Below are 23,922 nucleotides of genomic sequence, written 5' to 3'. Positions count from 1 at the left end.
TTTGTTTAATTTTAAACAGCTGCTACAGTGTTACTCTGATATAACCGAAGCATAGCATGAGGAAAGCGTTTATTTTGGCTAATGCTGAATATTAGCGACCGTGATACTGTTGTAAAATAATTTATTTCAACCTTTAAATTGCGCTGCTATTATAAAAATTTTCCATCGATCCAGCTACACGAGCATGCTCCTTACACACTTACACTCAGCTGCAAAGACAGAGGGCTGATTGGTCTCACGAGCTCCACCTTAGTATAAATAATGAATCATTTCCTTGCACAAAAGTAAACCCCCTTGGATGCACCCCACGTCTGTTCTTAATACTTAACGCATTATTACTAGTTAATTATATTTCCAGTCCTTCATATCTACTGCACATTACAGCATTTTGGATCTGTCCTACTTTAGCAACAGAGAACACTTCTTAACCTTACTCAGCACAAAAAAACAGAGATCTTTAATTGCCCTAAACATTTTCTTATCTCCGGTGGTCGACTCCCCCTGATGAGGTCATTGCCAGTCACAAATGAGAACCGCTTATGAATATGCTAATTTTGTGGGGGTGTGGCTGTGGCGGCAGAGCTTCGCTCCTTCTGCTTTCTAACAGAGGCCAGTCGGGGTGGAGCTTTTTCTCAGGTGACTTGCTCTGTCGCTGCTTCCCAAGCATCACATTTCTCAACAACGATGTCACCAATACTAATATATTCTTAATACTGGGGTAGGTGGTGACAGTAGGCAAGTGGCATAAGGTGGCATGGAAGACGGGCTAGCGACATCGGCTGTTCTCAACTCCGATATCCACTTCATTGGTTGTGACTTACCAGTTCGGAGATTCAGTATCGCAGTCGACGAAGAGGATGTGGTCCCGGGGGCCCTACGGCTCATTAGCAGGCTCCGACCCAAGTGGGACCTCCAGCAGGTGAAGACCAAGGTAAGCAACTGAGAATGGATTTTTGATGGCAGGAAGTCGCGCGCGCGTGTGTGCGTTTATGCGTGCTTTTGTGTTTTGAGTGGGGGTGGAGGTACTTCAGTAATTGCTTTTGTATATAATAATTGCTAAGGCATTATTAGTTTTATTCATGTAGAAAATAAAAGCATTTTCAACAAGTTTCAACTTCTTTGTCCACTGTGTCTTTAAACTGGATGATTTTCCATTTATGAGGCAGCTATATATTATAGGGACAGCGACATTTTGAGGAAGTTGTATGTAATATGCTAAATTGTACAAAACTGATATTGTTTTTAATGTTTTATATACACAGATACAGAATAAAACAGTTGGCTGCATGCCCACGTGTTTAGATCTTGGCAGGCTTTAAGGTTAAATGGTTTCACCTTTTGTAAGCTCCGAATCTTGATAAAACACCTTGGAATTAAAAAGTTTTTAAATACAGTGTGTGGGAAAAGAACATTTTAATTTTCTCCTCTTTGGGTAGCAGTTGTGTTGCAGGGGTAGAGTATCCTAAAAATAGTGCAAACAAATTTCTAAGAATGCAGAATAAACAGTATTTTAATGCAAATTTCCAAGAATGAAACAAGAATTACAAAAAGAGGAGGCACAGAAAGAGTGTCAAGAATTAAAATTGGGTAAAAGGACCAGAAAAGATGCAGTTAAAGATGTTTTAGTAGTGGTATAGGAGCTGCAAGACTTTTCAGGGGTTTACTTCAAGTATAATTTATACAATGAGTATTGTATGTAACTTTCATTTGGTGAATGTTAGGAGTTTGTAGAGCTGCTTGTCTTTGAAGGCTAAGCGACCCAGTGTTTTCAAAAAATGTATAGGTGTTTTTTGTGTAATGTGTAATTTATTCTTGCCTATGCTTTCAAGTATGGGATGTTCCTAACCTATTTTTCTATTACTGCTGTAGCTTTACAACTTCTTTGGACATTCATGTCAGTATGCCTTTCAGGCACTCTCTGCTGTCTGGTAATCTACTAATGTCTACTTTAAGGGTTCAGTATCAGTTTGCTGCAGTATGTCTGTATTTTTCCATAAATTGCAGAATAGCTATATTTACAATTTAGCAAACACATCAGGTGAGATTGTGCATAATGCTGCTTTGCAGATAGGCATCACAGCAGAATAACTTAATTACTCCAAAAGTAATAGGTAATGTACAATTATACCTTGTCCATGTGGTTAGATTGTGCTGTAAAAATATCTATTAATTTTAATTTCAATACCCTTCTCTTTCTGTATGTATCACGTTTACTTTTAAAAGTGCCTTTTGTTTTAAACTATCATTTAATGAATCTGTATACAGATATGAAAGTTACATAAATTGCTTTTACCTATAGTCATGTAACTTCAAAATCTGAGTTCATTTTTATTAAAACCCATTCAAAGAATATGGCCATTTATTTATTTTTTAATCAAAATCCATTGAGCATTTGAGAAATTGCACTATAACCAGTCATCCCATAAATGAGTTTGTTGAACTCATGGGCCTGTATAGTTTGATCTACATGTTGTTGTTGTTGTCTTTCGGCTTTTCCCAGTTAGGGGTCGCCACAGCGGAACTCCGGTCCGCTAATGATTGGCAGTAGATTTTCACGGTGCCGAGTTGCCAGCTCGACTCCCAACCTTCAACGAAGGCACGCCCATTCACGCATGTCTTTCGGAAAGCCACTTGACACACAGGGAGGACATGCAGACTCCACACAGAAGGCACTCCCCGCACACTAGCTGAGAATCGAATGGGAGAACCTCTTGCTGTGAGGCAACAACGCTACCACTTGCACCACCGCGGATTGTATATATTTACACACACACACATGTATGTATATGTGTGTATGTGTGTGCGTATATATATATATATATATATACATAATGTGTGTGTGTGTGTATATATATATATATATATATATATATATTTTTTTTTTTTTATATATCTATACATATATTTATATAAAAATGTGTGTGTGTATGTGTGTGTATATATATATATATATATATACATATATATATATATTTTTTTCTATGTGTATTTTTTTAAATGTATAGCTCCATATATCTGATGTATATACTTTTTCATATTTATATTTCACCATACAGATCTGTATGTGTATATTTATATATGACTGATTCCACAGTGTTTGTTCCCTACTACTCTATACCTGTACTGAATGATATATGTGAAAAAAACAGCATTCATTATTACAGCTCAGATGGTGTAGTACATTGCTCTGACTATGGTGTACAGGGTCCTGGGTTCAAGACTTGGCAAGCCTGATTATGTGTTGCTGGGCAGAACAGTGGCTGATGGAGACAGGGTGATTAAGACAGCTTTAAGCAGTTGTAAACTGTTTGTGGGGGGTTTGCGTGATGGTAAGCGATGCCAACACACAGTTAAATGGGAAACTGCTTAATCTGTGTAGGCATCGCTTAGTATCGCGCAAACTTGATTAGTGCTGCTTACTCCCACTTACCCCCACACTAATTTCTTTAAAAGAAAAGAAAAAAAGGGGTGACAAGAAAGTGGTGAAAATGGGGGCACGCAGATGGAAAAACAATATGAAAGATACCTAGGGATGTCCAAGATGTGTGTCGGGAAGGTCCATAGCTGTCCATTTCTGATACAGCAACAGCTGTGCATTTGTATAGAATTTGGTGGTAAGTTTGGACACTCGAACCCCTAAGAGAAGGGGTTAGGAAGACAGACAAAGACAGCTGACAGGGGCGGTATGTGACACATAGGGGTGAACACCTTGAATGGGGAGGGTGGTTGGGAATCAGACACGCATGAGCCCCATATAGTTACAGTGGGACTGAAGTCCCCACCCATGGGCAGTCACCACTGCACATTCACTGCCCCAAAGGTGGCTGTGCTGGGGGTTGTGCAGGAGGGGCAGGCTGACCCTCAAGATGTGCCAGGCAGCCCTCAAGGTGGTGCAGCTGGTCACTGTGAACAGAGGACGCTGCGCACCAATCCCCTGACCTGATTGTGGGTGACAATCTCCTCTCCATGCCCGCTCCCAGGGGAGATGAGCCCCATCCCCTGAGGTAGTTCCACCCAAAGTTGGTGCAGGACCAAAAGAAGAGGAAGGCCTGGGTTGGGTCCCAGATGTGATGGGGCTTTGTGCCACGGCTAGATGAGGCAGGACAGGTGGATCTGCTGGGCTCTGCCTTCCCAGACATGCTATGGTGTTTCATTTAAAAAAATGGTGGTTAGTCAAGAACAACACATTTCAGGATTAGTTATAACAGCATGCATGGGTGTTCCGATTGACCCCATAAAACAGGATTGAAGCAGTTGCATAGCAAACAGAACACATGCATATAGAGAACCACCGTAGGCATTATAACAGCATGCAAGTTACATTGATAGCAACAGGCCACCAAAGATAGTATTTGAACAGGGAACATTAAAATTCAAACAGTTCAATACTTGTATAACGGGCCTCTATCAGCATCTCGAACGCTGACAATATCGAATTTGATATTGTCGCATTGAGAATGCCGAAAGGGCAGAACATCGAATGTGTAAACAAAAATCTCCGTAAGGGGAGATTTCCATTTACCTCAATGTAGTGTGATCTCGGAGTTGGTATATTTAAGTAGCAGGGGTTGTGGGGGGGGCTTGCCCCCTGCCTGCACCCTTTATTTTATTTTTTTTATTTTTTTTTTTCTCTGCATTCGAAAATTGGATAGTTCGATCATGTCAGTTCAACATTTAGTGATTCAAACTATTCAATTTTCAAAATGCTGATATAGACCCTGTATAATAATAGGATACATATCCCAACAGTGGGTTTGGAGAAGAACATACCAATTTAATGTGTATGAAGTTTTGGTGCAAATAGGGTGGGGGAGAGACAGGGAGAGGTCAATTAACAACTGTCTAGGCTTCAGTTTTCAGCAACTGTACACATCATTACTCTCCATGGCTGACCTCATTGTATATTTACCTATGACCTGGGGATGGACAGTGGATTGTTGTACACAGTGTATTGGTTAATCCTTCTTGCAGCTAAAGAAGAAATATGTTTTAACACTACCTGACTGTTTCTACACATATTCACATCTTCACAGTTACATATGTGACACTGACAGGAGTGCCCGGTACTCATGCTTGGGGGTGTGGTACTGACATACTCCACCGAGGTTTCTATCTGTCTCCCTGGTTATTATCAGCAGTGACCATTAGCCGTGACAGCGTGACACTTGAGGGACATGTATCGGATCAAAGTGCTTGGTGTATATACTTATCTTGCTGTCATTTTGCAAACTTGGGGTTGGACAGTGGATATGTTGAACACAGATTTTGTTGGTAAAGCCTTCTTACAGCTATTACAAACATTTACTTACCTTTTAGACATGTGGAATTAATTTATGTTAATACTACCTGACTATTTATACAAATATTGACATATTCTTGTTTGACAATATGCCTACAGTATACTACTACTGCCAGGATTCGAACCGTGCCTGTTTGTGCCAAAAGGTAAACCACAGAATAAGTTAAGTAACTGCTGACTTATGCTTGACTTTTATCGCCCTAGTACTGTCTGGTTTGCACAATCTGACCTTGTAGTTAGACAAATACCCTAGGTAATGATAACTGTGCTGCAATATTCAGACAACAGATATGTCTTAGGTTTTCAGTAATAGTTGCATGAAACAGTTATTTTCTACCAGAAACACATAACTATGCAGAACTTGTACACCTTTATATATTCCTACCACAACATGACAAAGTAAACACAACAGTCTGGGGGGTTTATTTTTATTCAATGTTACAGAGACCTTTATTCACCTGATGACAGTCCTTTATTCATTGTACACAGTTAATCAACTAGTTGTTGACAATCTACTACTTTCTTTTTATTTACCATAAATAATGCAAGCTAGATATTTACTCACCAGCCTAGCCTTAGCAGCCTGCTGGCATGTGTGTCAATATTTGCAGCCCTCTCATCTTCAGCTGTACAGGAGATAAGTAAATAAACATTTATGCATACCTGTTGATTACATACTCAGGCTGGACTTTGCAGAACACTAATTGATACTGATGCTTACACACTTCAGGGACATTCCTTGCCTGTGGGTCTTGGATCCACTGGTCCAAGAGATCCCTCTTCCTATGCTTCAGTTCAGCGTAATGGTGTCAGACCTGCTCACCAGTCCGAGGGATACTAGTAGCACTGGTGAAGTCATGTATTGGGGGCCCTGGTACTGGTCCTGCAGCAGTCTCCCTTCATGGTCTTTTACAAGGAGTCCAGCCATGACCCTGGAGTCCTGAATGCCCCAACTCTGCACCCGAAAGTGTACACCCTCACCAACGCCAGCCATAGTGCCTGCAGTGATCAGCTACAATGGGTTATGGGCTGTATTCCCGCCTGCGAGGTTTAAATAGGGCTGTATTCCCACCCTTTGCTGTGATGGGACAATTTTGAATATGCTAAGCTAAGTGATGGGCAAATCCGCTTAGCATAGATAAGCATTGCTTAAAAGGGTAGATGCTAAGCACTGCTCACCAGTGCGCAGATCCGCTTAGCTAAGCTAATTATTTCTAAGCATTCAAATGTAAGCAATGCTTACACCGGCTAAGCTTAGCTGCGCACAATTTAACATTTTTCATCTTTCATTTTATGGACTATCAGGATTGTGGGGTTGATTCCTTCTTTATGACATCTTATGTTATGTATGTTTCCCTTCCATAACATCCCCTATGTGCTTTCATTACATTGTATTTTTTGTGGCTATACTGTATGGGACACTTGTGTTTATATGTGGGTTTCACATCTGTACTACACTGACACCTCACATTTGGACCTGCTACACTTCCCTGCTTAACAAATATATATTATTCACTATCTGCTTGTAAAAAAAAGATATTTTTCGTGCTGTTTTCACATATAAAATTGAATAGACTGCATTGGGGCTCGAACCGTGAAGGACTCAGTAGCGAAAGATCTAACCACTACACTATTTATCTTTGACTACTTTGCCTGTATATTTCTATTTGGCTCCTTTGGATGTTTAAACTATGCTATACAAACTGCGCGACGCATACCCTCGCTTAGCTACACTTAAACTTTATTGGAAACGGGGAAAAATATATAATTATTTGTTTTATTTTTCTTAGTGTAGGGATGTGCACATGGCTAGCAGTCATACCTCTCCACCTCTTACAGCATACAATCTGAATGAAGCCTAACATGATGGGGGGGGGGGCAAAGAGGACAGATTTTAAATATTGCTCTTACAAACTTACGAAGTTGATGAATTAATAGGTTTTGCATTAACATGACTTACTTGAAGGATGTGGAGTCTTGCACTCAAATGTTTGTCATTATTTAATGACTTCGATGCTCAGCTCTTTGCCAGGACAGTAGGAGGAACGCACCTGACATACGAGGCACAAATCTGGACATTCTGCTGATATCTGTTCAGTTGGGGGTATGCTAACAGTGTCCGTGGACACTGTTTTTGATTTCAAAGTGCTGTACAGCACTTCCGGAGTGCAGGTTATGTTTACTGTGTGTGCAATGCACGGATACGCCCCCTGCACTCGTTCACAGACCATGCCCGTGCAGGTTATACAGCATTGCGCCTTCATGAATATGTAAGGCGCGCTGCTGTGCCGTACGGGCACAATCTGTTATTCCTGCATGGAGTTTAATAAATCTCGGGGTATATTTTCACAAACCACCATTTACATTTTGGAAGCTATACAGCCAAGACACATAATGATGCTATCACCTTGTTCAGCCAGACGTAATCTGTCATATATACCAATCAATGTGGGTGCTTTTTGAAATATTTAGAGAGGTATGATGGTTATATGCATAATTAATAGTTTAAGTAACACTCAATAGCTCTTAAGTTATACACATAGTACGAGTTTTCTTCAGCATCATCCCAGGTTTCAGCTTATACCATGTAATAGTTTCTAATTCACTTGGATGCTACAGTAATTACAATATTTCATATATAAAACCTTACATTATGATAAAATAACTACAGCAAGATCTTATGTCTATAGCCAACAAACTTGGCTCGAGAAAACTAGAGTTAACCGTTTTAAAACAAAAGTCATCATGATTTTCAGACCCCCCCCCCCATCTGAAGCCAGTCTGTACCCCTAGACTGGAGCATTTCAGCCCACCACCAAAAACAGTAGAAAACATGACATCATTCAAATTTTTTGGTCACTCTCAAACCTAGATAAACACACCAGTAACATTAAAAATCAAAATACAAAACCATCTTCTGTGATTGGAAACTGTCTTCCTTTTCATTGCCCTGTTTGTGGTGAAGTTCAGTGTGCTAGTAAATGCAGCAAGGTGCTTCTTGCAGATGTAGCAGCTTACTACAATTACAGATGTACAGAATTTTTTAAAACTTTTTTGGCTGAGGAGGCATCAGTCTAGGGAACTGCCCAGTGAGCCAGATGACCTAGCTACTGTACCATTCAAAGAAATCTTAGCTACACTGCTATTACAGTATAATGGCTTCCAGAGGTAATATTCCATTCCTCCTTATCATCCACCCCATTTTCCATTTTCTACATGGAGTCGGGGTATTGTGTCAAATTGTGTCAGTGCCAGACTCCTACCTTCTTTGACAGTCATGCCTGACTATCCCAGATCTTCTCTAAAACAATCCATTCATCTGTTTGCTGGATGCCCTCATTTCCTCTTGCATACTTCCTATCTGTGCTAAATCTTCTTCACCAGATTGTTTCCCCACTTTCCTGCACATGTGCCCAAACCACTGTAATCTTTTTTTCTTTGACCTTCTCCGCAAATGAAGCTACTTTGGCTTCTGCTCTGACATTTTCATGTCTTTGTCTGTCCCAGAGTGTGCTACTACCCATCTCAGGCACTTCATCTCCATCACCTCTAGCTTTCTCAACTTCTCTACCTTTACTGACCAGGTTTCTGCACCAGATAGTAATACTGGTAGCACTGCTGTTTTGTACACCTTACTTTTCATCTTCTTTGGCATTCTTCTGTCACACACTAGCCTGATAATTTGTGCCAGCTGGCTGTGGCCCCTCTGATTCTAGCTTTGACCTCCTCATTCATGCTTCAATTGTTCTCAATTATACAACCTAGATACTTCAAGATGCTAATCTGTTTCACTATCTTCCTTTCTATCTAAATTCTCAGCTTCTTCTGATTTCCCCCATTTACTGCTGTTACAACTGTCTTATCTGCACTCAGTTTCATCCCATGTGCCTCCAGTTTTGCATTCCACTTCCTTATCCTTTGCTGAAGTTCTTGCTCAGAATCTGCTTGTAATTCTGCACTGTCTGCATACAGCAACTTTGTTGAGCTGTCTCCTTTGATTGGTTTGTTTATGTAGTTCACCAGCAAAGGGGTTAGGAGATAAACCCTGACTTACACCACTCCATCAGAGTACCCCTCTGTGAGACCAAGCACTTTTGTAATTGAGCACTTGGGTCATTGTACATGGCCTGCACTAATTCTGTCAATGTTTCTGGGACTTCAAACCACTGCAGGATTGCCCAGTTTAGTTTTCTAGGGACCTTGTCATATGCTTTTACTCAGTCTGGGAATGCCCAGTTGGACCTTTTCCTTCTTTCTAACTTCTTCTCAACCATCTATCTTACTGCAAACATTGGGTCTGTTCTGCTGCATCCTGGTCTCTATCCGATCTGCTAATCTCCTATCTTACTTTCTAATACTCTGCATATTCATTTATTAATTAACCTCTCTAGAACTTTCATGCAGTGTGACAGGATTTTTATATCTCTGTACAGTTGTGAATGTCCCGTTTGTTCTTGAACACTGGTACCAGCATGCTTATTCTCCACTCATCTGGAATACACGTTTCTCTCCAAACTGCTCTGAGTTCCCTCAGAAGCCATTTCTCCCCCATCTCACCCAACACCTTGATCATATGTGTTGTGACCTCATCTGTGCGTGCTGCTTTCCCTGACTTCATTTTCATTACTGCTGTTCTTACTTCTGTGGTGAGCTCCTCCTCTTCTTCCTTCATAGGTTGTATCTGGGGAAGTACAGCATCTGTAGGATTTAAGCTGCTGTAAGTACTCCTTCCATCTGCCTTTGATGTCTTGTGGACTGGTGAGCAGATTGATGCTGGTATCCTTTAGAAAGAGCATCTAAGTACTTTCTTTGTCTTTCTGTCTCTGCCTTCCAACCTGATATAGTTTCTTTGTGCCATTTACCATATCACTTTCCAGAAGCTGGTAGTACATCTTTGATACCTTGTTCTTAACCTACTTGTTGATACCTTGTTCTTAACCTACTTGTTAGCCAACAAGTATTACCAGAGGTAATATTGCACTACCTCTGTTTTAAGGAATCCTAACAAAACACAGTGCACTCTATATGGCCTGTTAGGGTTTGTATACAGCAGCCTGTATTCTTAGGTTTGACTGTCCTGGTCAGCCACACTCAGTGATCCTGTACATGTGCACCTCCTAGGTGGTTTGCGCAGATGTGGGCATGGAGTGGGGATCACTTGCATGATTGACATGCCAAATGGCTATGATGTATTCAAATTATACTTGTGCAGATTTGACAGTGACATCATACATACAGTTTACCCTTTTCCTCAATGTAGTGTGATCTCGGAGTTGGTATATTTAATTTGCAGGGGGTGTGGGGAGTGCAGGGGGGCACAGCCATGCTCTGCAAAAACATAATAAACTAAATATATTAGGTAATTGAAATTCCCCTTGAGCTAAATGCCAAATACCTGATGAATATTCATATGGCCAGAGAAGGCATTAACATGAATATTTATTGTTTAGGTAGGACTTGCTACTGTGCACCCGGGGAGGTACTCATAGGTTCATAGCTGCATACTTGGCTAATGGCCCTGGAGCCTTTACAAGCCTAGCTCATAGAAGTGCTCTGGCATCATGCAGCCTGACGTTAGTTCCAATTGCCGCTATCAAGTAGAGCCACTAGAGTGATCCCCAGGGTGAACTTTCTATTTCCCATCCACTCATCAATATTTCTCTTGAAGAGGGCCAGTGAAGTGCTCTGCTTGACATGTATGGGAAGTCTATTCCAGAGCATGGGCAGTCTCTGGATTATGAACCTGTCTCTCTGGCATGTTCTGTTGATTGTGGTAATGAGATTGAGGTCTCTGGAGCATGTGGTGTGGAGGGATTGCGATTTCTTTAGATGTAGCATTTCTAACAGAGCTGAGTCAGTCATGGCTTTGTAAGTCAAGCAGAGATCGACTCTTAGTAGACGATATGAGACAGAAAATAGCCAGAGTTTTCTGAGTCTGTCCATGTAGGGCATGTGTTTAAGGCCTAGGATCCTCTTCATGAGGTACTTTTGTGGCCTTTCCAGCTGTTGCATGTGTCTAGTGAGGTACATGTCAAATGGGGCACTATACTTGATGATTGGCCTAATGAGGAAAGAGTAGAGAGAGATAGCTGATGACCTCTTTCTCCCTGGATGCAAAACCCTTGATAATGAGGTGTGCCACATAGAAGGACATTCTGATCACAGTGGCAATGTGGTGGTCGAAGGAGAGGTTGCTGTCAACCTGTGTTCCCAGATCTCTTATAACACCTTCAGTGTTCAGTGGGCTCCCATAGATGTGGTAATTTAGTGGGAACTGAGTTTTTCCCAAATGGGATGACAAGCATTTTTTGGCATTAAGCTTAAGGCCATGGTTTCGACACCAGTCATTGGTCTCAGTGAGACCTTTCTATAGAATGTCTGTATCACTTGCAGTCATCTGTGAACTTGCTCACCCAGAGTCCCTCCGTGTTGGCCTGGACTTCTGGGAAGTAGATGCCAAACAGGAGAGGACCCAGGACCGATCCCTGTAGGACTCCACTCGTGACTGGTCAGCAGTCTGACTTGGAGTCTGCTACTTTCACACTGTGTGTTCTATCTGTAAGCCAGTTTGCAACCCACCCAGTGATATAGGGGATGATGCCTAGTTTGGTGAGTTTATCAATAATTCCTGAGTGGGGATTAGTATCAAAGGCCTTGGCCAGATTGAGGTAGGCTGTATGAACTGCCTTGCTCTCATCCACAGCTCTGGTGACTGACTGACTGAAAGAAGTCAACCAGGTTGAGCAGGCATGATCTACCTTTCACAAAACCAAACTGAGTGGGATCTAGAGATTGGAGATTCCCTATACCCTTGTTAGGTTCATGATGATGCATTCCATAGCCTTAGATATTAGACTGAGGCTAATGGTGCGATAATTCCCAGGGTCTGTAGTCGCTACCCCTTTATGAAGAGGGATGACTGTAGGAGTGCGGCATTCGCTAGAGACAAAGCCTAAGGTGAGGCTGGGATTGAACAGGGCACACAGATATGGTGCCAGTTCACTTTGTAGTTCATTTAGAACACAGCCTGGGATATTGTCGGGTCCCATGGAAGCTGTATTCTTAGCCTTGGACAATGCATTTCTGACTTATGCTGCAGTAATACCGAGTGCCTGGCATTCGGTGCATGATTGCTTCACCTTCTTCTGCCTTTTTTTTAATTTAGCACTGTGAAGGTTCAAGCATTTGTTACTGTTAAAAAAAGTTAACTGCCCTTGCAGCTCCCATTATTCTCCAACCCCCCCCCCCCCCCGAAAAGTGTCCATTTCTTAAAAATGACTTTTCCTGTTTTTCTAAAAAATGTATTTGTTTTCCCTCTTGGGTTTTGCTGATATCCTAAAGGTTTATGAATACTTGTGCGATTTCCTTCCATCTCACCATTCCTGAACGTTATACTAGAGGTTTTAAATTTCTTGTCATATAGTGTCAGTAGTACACTCTCTATCATTTTACCTGCACCTATATGGACTGCATCCATCCTGTAATACATATGTGGGATTTCAGGAACCAGGACTCCAGCCAAAAGGGAAAACATTCTGCTTAATGGAACATCCTGTTTAACGAATGCAATACATAAATAAATGAACAATTGTGGACATTTTTCTTTAGTTAGAAAGTTCTGAAGTATTATCTTACAAAACTGTAAGAAATAAAAGTGCCGGTTCTGTCACAATCTTTTTTTATGAACAACATTCTAGCATTCCTTTTCTACACATTTGTAACCTTAAATTTATACAGTAACAAATCTGTGCCCTTTGTACAAATCATGGTGACAGCACAGACTTTGAAATCCAAAGCAGGATCTTGACCTGTGGAACATTCTCTTACGTTGTATATTTTTATCACATGTTTGATAACACACTGAAACAAAACATGAGCTGCAATTTTGTTCTAATTTTCTCTTTATTTTTATTCTGTGGACCTTGTTGACACAACCAAGTGTTGGATCAAATTGTCTGCCTTGAATCATCTTAATTGTCTTCAGGGCTAAAATTTAAACGTTCATAGCTTATACCATGGCAAGTACTTTTACGATAGATACGTGGAAATAAAATGTTAAATAAAACATCTGTATATCATTCACAAGGAAGTAAATGTATATATCTGAACTTGTTCATATAGGTCTGGTCACCTTTTACAGTTTATCTGCGCCCAGTTATAACAGTGCTTTTCCCTAATGAGACAGTTCTTAAGGGGAGAGACTTTAATGTATTTTTATCTTTATTGTACTTACAGAAAATTTCTAAGACATGTTTTTAGCTTATTTATTTATCGATCTGAATTTGTTAACTGGGGTAGAGCACTGATCACAGTTGATCAATTTCAGTCTCAGCCCGGATGAGAGCAAATACAGATATAATATTCTTGGATATATGACGCGGTTCTAAGTACAAAGAGGTAGACAGTATTAGATGTAAATACATAAGAGTAAAGCAAACATGTACATTTATAATAATTAATAGTGGAATATCAATATATACAATTATGTACAGTAATGCACAATTGTCAAACTATGAGCATGGTTAAGTTTAGGGTAGTTGGGGCAGAAGGAGGAAGGATGGAGGCAAACAGAAGCCTATGTAAATTGCGAAGGTGTGAGCACGGATAACTGTAGTTGTAAGTGAAGGTGTGCGTATGGATAACTGTAGTTGTAAGTGAAGGTGTGAGCATGGCTAACTGTAGTTGTAAGTGAAGGTGTGAGCACGGCTAACTGTAGTTGTAAGTGAAGGTGTGAGCATGCCTAACTGTAGTTGTTAAGTCAAGGTGTGAGCACGGCTAACTGTAGTTGTTAAGTGAAGGTGTGAGCATGGCTAACTGTAAGTTGTAAGTGAATGTATGAGCAAGATGTGAGCGTGGCTAACTGTAGTTGTAAGTGAAGGTGTGGTTATTGCTAGCTATAGTTGTAAGTGAAGGTGTGAGCACGCCTTAATGTAGTTGTAAGTGTAGGTGTGAGCACTGCTATCCATAGTTGTAAGTGAAGGTTTGAGCATGCCTAACTGTAGTTGTTAAGTGAAGGAGTGAGCATGGCTAACTGTAAGTTGTAAGTGAATGTATGAGCAAGATGTGAGCGTGGCTAACTGTAGTTGTAAGTGAAGATGTGGGCATAGCTAACCATAGTTGTAAGTGAGGGTGTGAGCGTGGCTAACTGTAGTTGTAAGTAAAGGTGTGAGCACAGCTAACTGTAGTTGTAAGTGAAGGTATGAGCATGGATAACTGTAGTTGTAAGTGAAGCTATGAGCACAGCTAACTGTAGTCGTAAGTGAAGGTGTGGGCATAGCTAACCATAGTTGTAAGTGAGGGTGTGAGCGTGGCTAACTGTAGTTGTAAGTAAAGGTGTGAGCACAGCTAACTGTAGTTGTAAGTGAAGGTATGAGCATGGATAACTGTAGTTGTAAGTGAAGCTATGAGCACAGCTAACTGTAGTCGTAAGTGAAGGTGTGGGCATAGCTAACCATAGTTGTAAGTGAAGATGTGGGCATAGCTAACCATAGTTGTAAGTGAAGGTGTGAGCGTGGCTAACTGTAGTTGTAAGTGAAGGTATGAGCATGGATAACTGTAGTTGTAAGTGAACGTGTGAGCACTGCTCTCCATAGTTGTAAGTGAAGGTGTGAGCGTGGCTAACTGTAGTTGTAAGTGAAGGTATGACCATGGCTAACTAGTTGTAAGTGAAGGTATGAGCACAGCTAACTGTAGTTTTAAGTCAGGAGAGAAAGAGGAAGGCTGGAGGCAAAGACAGAAGCAGAATTGATCAGGTAATATTGTCAGAGGGTTGGCAGTGATACCTGGCTGCTAGTTTAAGATGAATTTTAAGCTGAGATTGCAACTGAGGGTAGGAAGTAGAGTTTTTAATATAGTGGGACAGAGAACAGCAGTTTTGGAGCCAGTATTGAGAAACTGTGGTCTGTGCATTGAAGCTTTGTGTTTGGAGCTTGTAGGTAGGGAGCTGAGATGTTGGGGCTTCTGAGGTTGTATATGGGAAGAGGTCTTGTTAGTTTTGCTGCAAGGTGGGAAATGGCTTGATGTTTGAAGAGCGGAGAGCATAGAAGGAGCTAGCATATGTGTAGGACTGGTAGCCTTTTGGCTTTTTCGAGGGTTTTGCAGTGATATTCCTATTTTTGAGGAAAGGGTAATAAACCTACAGGTTCTGTTCTGTGTAATTTGTATAGATTTTGAATTCCTTTTTGAAGCTGAAGCTATCGGTGGAAGTCCATATTCTAAATTAGACTGAAATGGAGAGAAAAGTTTACAGTAGGATCCAACTAGTTAAATATTATTTTGGAACATGGGTACCATTCAAGCATCTAAAACACTCACTGCCTTTTGAAATTATGTTAATGCAATTACCTACAAAGAGAGGAAGCATTTGCCAATGCCAGAGGCTTAATTACACTGCTGATAGATTGCAGTAGTATTGAAAAGCAGGATGTGCATTGGCAGTAGGACAGATGTCCCTTTAATGTGTGAGATTTTCTGAAGTAACTGCACGTCAGAAATGGATTTAGTTATGGGAACAGCATTACTGATTTTAAAAACAGGTTCACAAAAGTGGCAGTTTTCTGCATTTGTGATTTAAATGGTCCATATTATGTTTTGTGACACTCTTCTCGACATACATTATGAAAGGTATTTATGGCTAGGATTCACAAAGGTTTCACGTTCAGCAGAAGGCAGCGGAGAATGAGAATTCATGAGTGCCCCCATGTTGGGATACACAAATCACTGTTAGCAGTAAGTGTATGCAGAGTATCTGAAAATACATGCATGTATGGTATTTTGTGAGCCACACAATATGCCATGTGACTAATGTCTGTCCACATCACAGAGTTTCTTGAAAAAACAGCAGCATGGCGGTGCCTCACAGAGCAGTGAGTATCTTGGTTTGTAGGTAGAGTACCTTCCCATACCTCGCACATCCATTCTGCTAGTGACAGGAGCCTGTTCAGGTCACTCCATGAACCTGGCATAAATGAGTTCCATATCTTTACTTACAGTGATCACAACTCATCAATCAGTTTATAGCCATCCCTTTGGCATTATAGTGATATCTGCACCTGACATTGGTTATTCATATTCATTATTATTATTATGTGATAATTTTGTGTCCTGCAATTGTGCATATCCAGTTACTGATAGATTTCTTTGCCTCTTCTACCAGCATGACAGTCAGGTGACATGCCTCCTTCAACTGGCTTTTCAGAAGCTAATGTCTTTCTTTACCATCATACAGTGTTTGGCATTGTGCCCTACCGACATGATCCTCAGTCTGTGTGCATACTTCCTGCATAAGATGCTGCTTCCCAGCAAGCCACATGCTAAGAAATGCAAAATTACTCATTTTCTCAAGTTAGACTTAATCCTATTGACTGTGGCATTCAGTATACCATGCTAAGTAGTAGCACTCAGATGGGGTTTTAATTCCACCAATTTCTGCCAATGTAAAGGTAGGGGCAGTGGATAGGGGCTATGGTTCTGTGATTCACTCTACTGCTCACCACTAAATTAACATTTAAAAAAAAACTGAAAATCTTGTGATCACCAGGGGAATGGTCTCAAGTTATACTACTGGTGCCAAACAGATGACCATTTTAGAAAGACACATAAATAGGAGCCACTAAACAATTCACTAAGTGCAGCTTGGATTTGTAAGCAAGCGTGAAATAAGCACTGTTGCACTGGATATGGACCCACACGATTCACACTCAGAATGGTAAAGAAAGACACCAGCTTCTGTCATGCCATATGAGGGGGGCAAGTCACCTAACTGTCAAGCTGAAAGGTGGTCCAAGAAATCAATCACTAACTGGGTGGCCTAATGGTTAAGGTGTTTGCCTTACAAACACAAGGTGCAGGGTTTGAGTCTCACAAGGGATAATTGCCTAGGCTTAAAATGGCTCGAAAGGGCAGTTAGCTTAGTATTAATCTATGAACCTATGAACTGAATATGCATACTGAGGACAACAAAATTATCACATGATAATAATGAATATGTATGTCAGATGGCTTCACACTGAGCAGAGCCTTCGGGCAGGCTCTTCATATCCCTTTCTTAGTACTCTCTGTCTGAGTGCCTTCCAGTACACACTTGCCCAAAGTAACTGTAGTTTATTAACTACTAAGCCAGTGAATAAAGCTTCAACTGCAGATAATGTAGCAAAACTTTAATAAAATCACTTTGGCGCCTCAGCAAAAAAGCCTTCCAGGAGTCAATCATGCGGTTGCATTTTTTTCACTGGCTTAGTAGTTTTTATATATTGAGTGTTTTATTGGTGGTTTTCTAACTATAGTTTAACTGATTTTTTCTCTCTCTCTCTCTCTCTCCCACATACACACACACACAAATTCCCAGGGAAGGCAGGTTATATTCTCCAAAACTACAGCCTCCTCTCCTGACCTAGTGTAATAAACTGCCAACAACCCAGTCTGTCAGGCTGAGGCTGTCCCACTTATTATTAGGGGCCAAATAATTATATACATAGATGATATTGTGCAGAGCATTCTGGTAATGGAGACGGAATCCAGCATCTTTGTCATAAGCCATAAATAATATCCTCTTACCAAATAATAAATAAATAAATGACCAGTCGTGATTTTTTTAGAAATATTTTAAAACCTAATTTACCTGTTTATTTCATTTTGTTCAATGGGTAATTGAACTAGTCTACTAACCCACTTCAGTCATGATCTGAGCTCAGAGAGCTCTACTTAAGAAAGGTTAAGTTGAGCAATATGGTTAAACAATAAATATATAAAGAGGGAAAAGGAAAGAAAGAGAGAGACATAGACATAGAAGTATGCAATGAAATAGAATATATTTTGAACAAATAAAACAAGAAAGAGAAATATCTACTTACAGCAGCTAAGCATGGTCATTTATATCTTACTAAATGAATAACTGTCCTGACTACAGTAGCTGAATTTCCAGAACATATCAGACAGTGAAAACTGTACAGAACTCAAAAGTTCCTCAGACTGCAGGTAACATTCCTTCTCAGCTCTTCTGATTCACCTTTACACTATGTAATTTATATCTTCTTATAGATTACAGAACCAACCAAGCAGGTTTTCACATTTACATACCAATATGCCTGTTTACTTGGTCTTGGTTTAGCTATTCGGTTACAGATATTTCTTATGTTTTGTATTCATAGAAAAAAGGCCATCATTTCACATTATTTTCATACGTTAGATAAACAAACATATTGCATATTAAAACATATTTTAGTTTACCTTCTGCAGAAGTTAAGCTAGCTCACGTGTCTTTTATAATCTGATTCAGAAAACAGTGACATTTATATAACAACCATATACTTCTCTCCCTTTCTAGAATTTGGGCAGGGTTTTTGACATCTTCAAAAAACAAAACCTAAGAAGGGATGCACTCTTTTGGTATATTACCTAGTCCGTCATTTGGTGGAGACATGGTTGGCATAATGATCAGAGTCTTCACCTCCCAGTATCAAAGTTCAGGGTTCAACCCTGACCTCTGCTTAAAGCATGCAAGGAGTTTGCATGTTCTGTCCATGCCTGTGGGGTTGCTTCTACCTCCAAAACTGTGCTGGGAGTTAATAATTCAAATTTGCCTAGACACTGAATGGTTGCATGGGCAAAAGCACTGACTCGAGGTGGTACCTATTTAGCTTAAGAAGAGTTGTGCAGTATCCTCTGTATAGGAGGACACCGATCGCAGACTGCACACTGCATCAGGGGCATCCACTGAATGGTGTAAAATTGTTTCTACTTGGCAGGGTGCATCTTGGAATTGGGAGGCCATGATGGCAAAAAGAAGACTGAATATTCTTTGTAAGCAGGAGGCAAGGTAGAAGGGCTGTGCAGCAAAGCCACTTGTCTTGGGATATACTCTGGGGAGGAAAGCCTGGAAATGGTATAGTAATTGTGGTGAGAGAGTTTTTTTGAAAATAGTGAGGTATGTCATTTGAATTAGTGGTAATCAGTTGCCAGTGTAAAGCTAGAGCAGTATTCATACTCTTTCTGTGCCCTACAGCTGAGTTGTGATGGCTAGGAAAAGAGTGCATTTGTGCAGCAGCTGAATTACCTGCAGGACCTACTAGAAAAAGCTGGAAAACATGAGTTAGTGTCAGTAATGTGGGACCCGAGTGTTCATATCCGAGCAGACAGAAGAGTGTGTGATGATTGTCTGGGTTGAGGTGGAGAAGCAGGAGTAAAGGAGAGGCCAGTGGTCTCATGGTGGTCAACACATGGTTCAGCATGAGTGATATTCATAAGACTGTGTACAGGAGTGACCAACAAGCAACTCAAGTAGACTTCTTTCTAATAAGAAAAGAGCATTGGTGTATAATCAGAGATTGTAGTGTCATCCTCAGCAAAAACATATCCCACAGCATAAGCCATTGGTTGCCACAATCCACTACAGGCAGTGGTCTGAGAAAGCTCTAACGCCAACAGAGAGTAGGCTGAAGACCTGGAATTTACTTGAGTCAAAGCACAAGAGTTCAAAAAATACTCCAGAATCTAGCACCTTAGGAAGGAGAGGAAATAGGCAAAGTGAAAGAAGTATGTCAACATCTGAAAAGAGCAAGTGTGAAGACTACAAAACATATACGGCTGAGCCGGTCATGGAAAAGTGGTACACGAGGAAAGCTGACAGTGGAATGGAGTAGTCCAAGAAAGCAGGAGTGCAGGAAAAACTGGAAGATAGAAAAGATGGACCAAGAGACTATGAGAGCAGTCGCAATAACAACGAACAAGACACCAGAAGCACTCTACCTCCAGATGGCACAAATAAACCATTAGGCTGCAAAGCAAAGATAGGAAGATAAAGATAGTTATCGAACACCATTGATAAGGGATGCCAGCAACAGCCTGCTTATCAGTCTACAGCACAGCAAAGGCAGATGGAAGGATTACTTCCAGAAGCTTCTGAATGAAGAAAACATAAGAGAAGCTGTTCTGTCTCACAGACTACAATGAGAGAGGAGGAAGAGCCCACCCTCCTAAAGGAGTTAGATCAGTAATAAAGAGAATGAATTTAGGGTAAGTAGGAGGCTCGGACGACATCATGGAAGCTGTGATAAAGATTGTGGGTTAGTTAGGGGGGAAATGGCACTTGACAGTACTCCTAGCAGTATGAAGAGAAAGACCTATCTTAAATGACTGGAAGAAATGCATTCTAGTGCCAGTATACAAAAATAAAAGGGACATTCACAACTGGGTGTAGTTTAAAGGTTTCATATTCCTGTCACACTACATGATAGTGCTGGCGATAGTGTTTGATAACTCAATATGTAGAGTAGTAGAAAGATAGAGATCAGCGGATTGGATTCAGATCAGGATGCTGCAGAAGTGATCTAATGTTTGCAGTGAAACTGACAGTGGAGAAGATGCTACAGGTGAGGATAAAATTCAAGTGGGTATTCCTACACTTGGAGAAATCGTATGAAAAAGCCCCAAGAAAGCAGATATGAGCAGTCCTGTGATGGTTTGAAGACCCAAAAGGCTATGGCCAAATGTCTCAAGTAATGCATTCAAACTCATGGGGGGGGGTTTACATAGGAGGTAACTCTTGTGACAGGGCTTTCCCGTTCTCTATTGCATCAGACCAAGCCTCAGTGAGAAAGTCTACCACACAATAAGGCTTTCAGCCCTCCTTTACCCTACTGTGGATATGAGTACCAGTGTCTCTGTCTCATGAGAGAGCTTTGTCTTGTAAACATGGTAGAGTTTATGCTTCTGCCTCTTGCCAGACAACTCCAGATATCATTATGTATTTCTCACAACAGGGAAAGGATTCTCTCATGCTGCCTGCAGTTTAGTGTGTCTAACAGGAATACACACAATTACTTTCTGTCCAGAAGAACACTCTCTTAGGCCCTGGCTGCCCAGTCTTACCAGACATTTTGCAGTTATGCTTGTTCTAAATGCTCCATTTCCATTCAGATATCTCACAAAGCCTGGTTCTGAACATCTTCCACAGCATATCTCAAGGACGTAGGGCAAAACATAAATATTAGCCAAATGAGAATGATAAAATTTAAAAATTTATATCATAAAATAAATTTTTGTTTTTCAGTTTCATGAAGATTTTTCATATATAAAGAACAGAATAACATGTGAATCTGTCTATAATTCATAGATATCTTATAGCCATCTTTAGATATATTGTAAAAAGCAGAGAACTGTGTATGATTACTTAGCATCATAATTTAGTAAAACTTCCCAAGACTAAGTAAAGATTGAATTAGCTAGTAAAATATTTGATGTGAAAAGAAAGTATAGAAAGTTACCTCAGTTGTGACCACATCTGAAGAATGAAAAATGGCTACTGATATGTAGAACCAGAAGTAAATAATTTCATGGTTTCTGTAGGATTATGTAATTTCTCACTGGACAAGAGGACTGTATTGGAAGTTTAAAAAATGAAATAAAAGAAGTGGCAGATGACCCCTTATCTACTGGTGGTTAAGCTGACTAGTTGGCATTTGAGAGTAAAGTAGGATAAATTTGTGTGGGCTGCAATGGAATACATGATTTGGAAGCATACCTCTCAATCTCTTAGTGCAAAACATCTGGACAGAGCCTGACAGAATGGGGACAAAGGCCCAAAAATAGGGACAGATTTTAAATACTGCTCATATAAACTTAGAAAGTTGCTAGAATAACAGGATTTGTCTTATCATGCATTTTTTTTGATGGGTATGAAGTCTGAAACACAAATGTATATCATTATTTAGTAACCTCAATCCTCGGATCATCTCAGCGATTTGCCAGAAAATCACAAATTTTACGAGCAACAGACCAAATATATGAGGCAAAAATCTGGACATTCTGTGAAAATCTGGACAGTTGAGAGGTATGTTTGGAAGCCATGTATTAATAAAAATGCTGCCTTTGGGACAGAATGGTATTTTGGGGTCAAAAGATGAGATAATGTGATAAAGGAAAATGTGAGAGATTTAAAATTTTAGAAGTAGAAAGGGATAAGGAATGTAAGTAGCAGATGTATGAGAAGCATTGAGATGGGTATGAGAAGCATTGAGACAGGTAAACAGGAAGGTCTAGAGATGTATACATTTGGTAGAAAGAAAAAGAGTAAAGACAGAAGCTCTTAAATGGTAGAAGCTATTGTAATACATATTGGAACTCTCTCCTTACAGTGATGTAAATAAACAGAAGTATTTTTCAGACCGCTTAGAAGCTGGTAGGACAGTTAGCACTGACAGCACAAGAGGGACTACAACAGGGATGGCAAATAAAAGGGGATGCAGGAGTTCTAGTGATCAGACTATCACAAGGAAGGCCATGCAGGTAGCCAAGTCAAGTCAGTTTTCAAGCCTTTTTTTTACTATAAATCAGGGAAGTTTGCAAGGATAGTTGTTCACTTACAGGGGACTCTGCAATGATTTTCAAGTGTTTCAACTGCATCCAGGGGCATCCAAACTAAGGCAGGAATATTTTCTTGATTAACTGCATTTGTACTTATTTTATACAGTGATCACTACTGTTTTTGAACATTCTTAAAGCATTTATTTAATTTTGTGGCAAAAGCAACCACTGCTCTTTTAGTTGCCTTTTCTAGTTCTGTGTGCCTCCTGACCACCTTCCAGGAGGGTTAGTTAGCCAGGGACTTTGTTCTTTGGTAGTATTTTGCTGTTTAATCTGCACTTGTGGACTGCTTTTGCTGTGCTTTCACAATAAGAAATTCTAGGATTATCCATTGTGTAGCAGAAGGTGTTTATCTGGTGTCGCTGAGTTGGGAAGCACTCCAGGAAGTTCAAAGTGGGGTTGTTTATTGGATAGATGGAATAGGAGTCAGTTTTAAAGCTTTTTCTCTGCTACAAATCAGGCAAGTTTGCATGGAGCTGCACACTGGGTAGTGGCAGTTAGCAGTGCCTTGTATAGCTGCAAACACTAAGACAATAAAATATCCCCTATAGAGTTAGATTAGGTCCAGACCCTGTAAAACAGTTTGGCATTGTGCAGAAGTAAGCTTAAAGCAGCTAGGTTGTGCATTGAATAACACTAGTATATCCTAGCATTATATAGCATCTTGCCATTGACTCCAGAAACTACCTTAGAAGACCCATGTTAAAACCCAATTCTTAATTCTAAACAGCCCACTCTATTACAGGACTGGACAATGTTGATATGCAATTGCCAAATGTCTGTCTGTGACCAGCTTGGTAGATCCAAGCATCCTAAGGCAATGTAGAATTGTCTAATATTCTCAGACAACCAGTTAATCATTAAAGAAAATAACAGTATACGAGAGCTGAAAATACACACCTTCATCTCCACCCTAGTCATTCAGATAAACTTTATTCACCCCACATTAGAGTTGGAGGCAAAAATCTCATATACAAATGAGGTTGTCAGGAATACCCACAATGTATCCCTCACACATACTACTCGCCACACACACAAATTGTCTTATGATAAAGCCAATGATAAATCCTAATACTCTTGTCATTGAGGACTCCATTTTGCGACACACAGATGCCCCACTCACCACATTAGACAAAAGTATAACATTCAGTTGCCCATCTGGAGCCAGGATCTGCAATATCATGCACACACTCATGCCACTGCTCCCCAGATACCAGTCTAATTTTGTCATGGTCCATGTGGGTGTAAATGTCTTGAGACCT

At 40.4% G+C, this 23,922-nt stretch overlaps 1 protein-coding gene across 1 annotated transcript in view; it reads left to right on the top strand.

Annotated features, from left to right (window-relative positions):
* The first annotated feature begins 581 nt into the window (after positions 1-581).
* The window catches only part of LOC122806485 (ethanolamine kinase 1-like), a 338,475-nt gene continuing 315,134 nt past the window's right edge, over positions 582-23,922 (top strand). Inside the window, exon 1 of the mRNA XM_044076962.1 lies at positions 582-931. Within this exon, the coding sequence (XP_043932897.1) occupies positions 755-931 (177 nt within the window). The 5' untranslated portion in view covers positions 582-754. The remainder of the gene's footprint in view (positions 932-23,922) is intronic.

This window comes from Protopterus annectens, chromosome 7.part0 (genome assembly GCF_019279795.1).
Source record: "Protopterus annectens isolate FY-2018-M chromosome 7.part0, PAN1.0, whole genome shotgun sequence".
NCBI lineage: Eukaryota > Metazoa > Chordata > Ceratodontiformes > Protopteridae > Protopterus > Protopterus annectens.
This window is presented reverse-complemented; position numbering and strand designations above follow the sequence as displayed.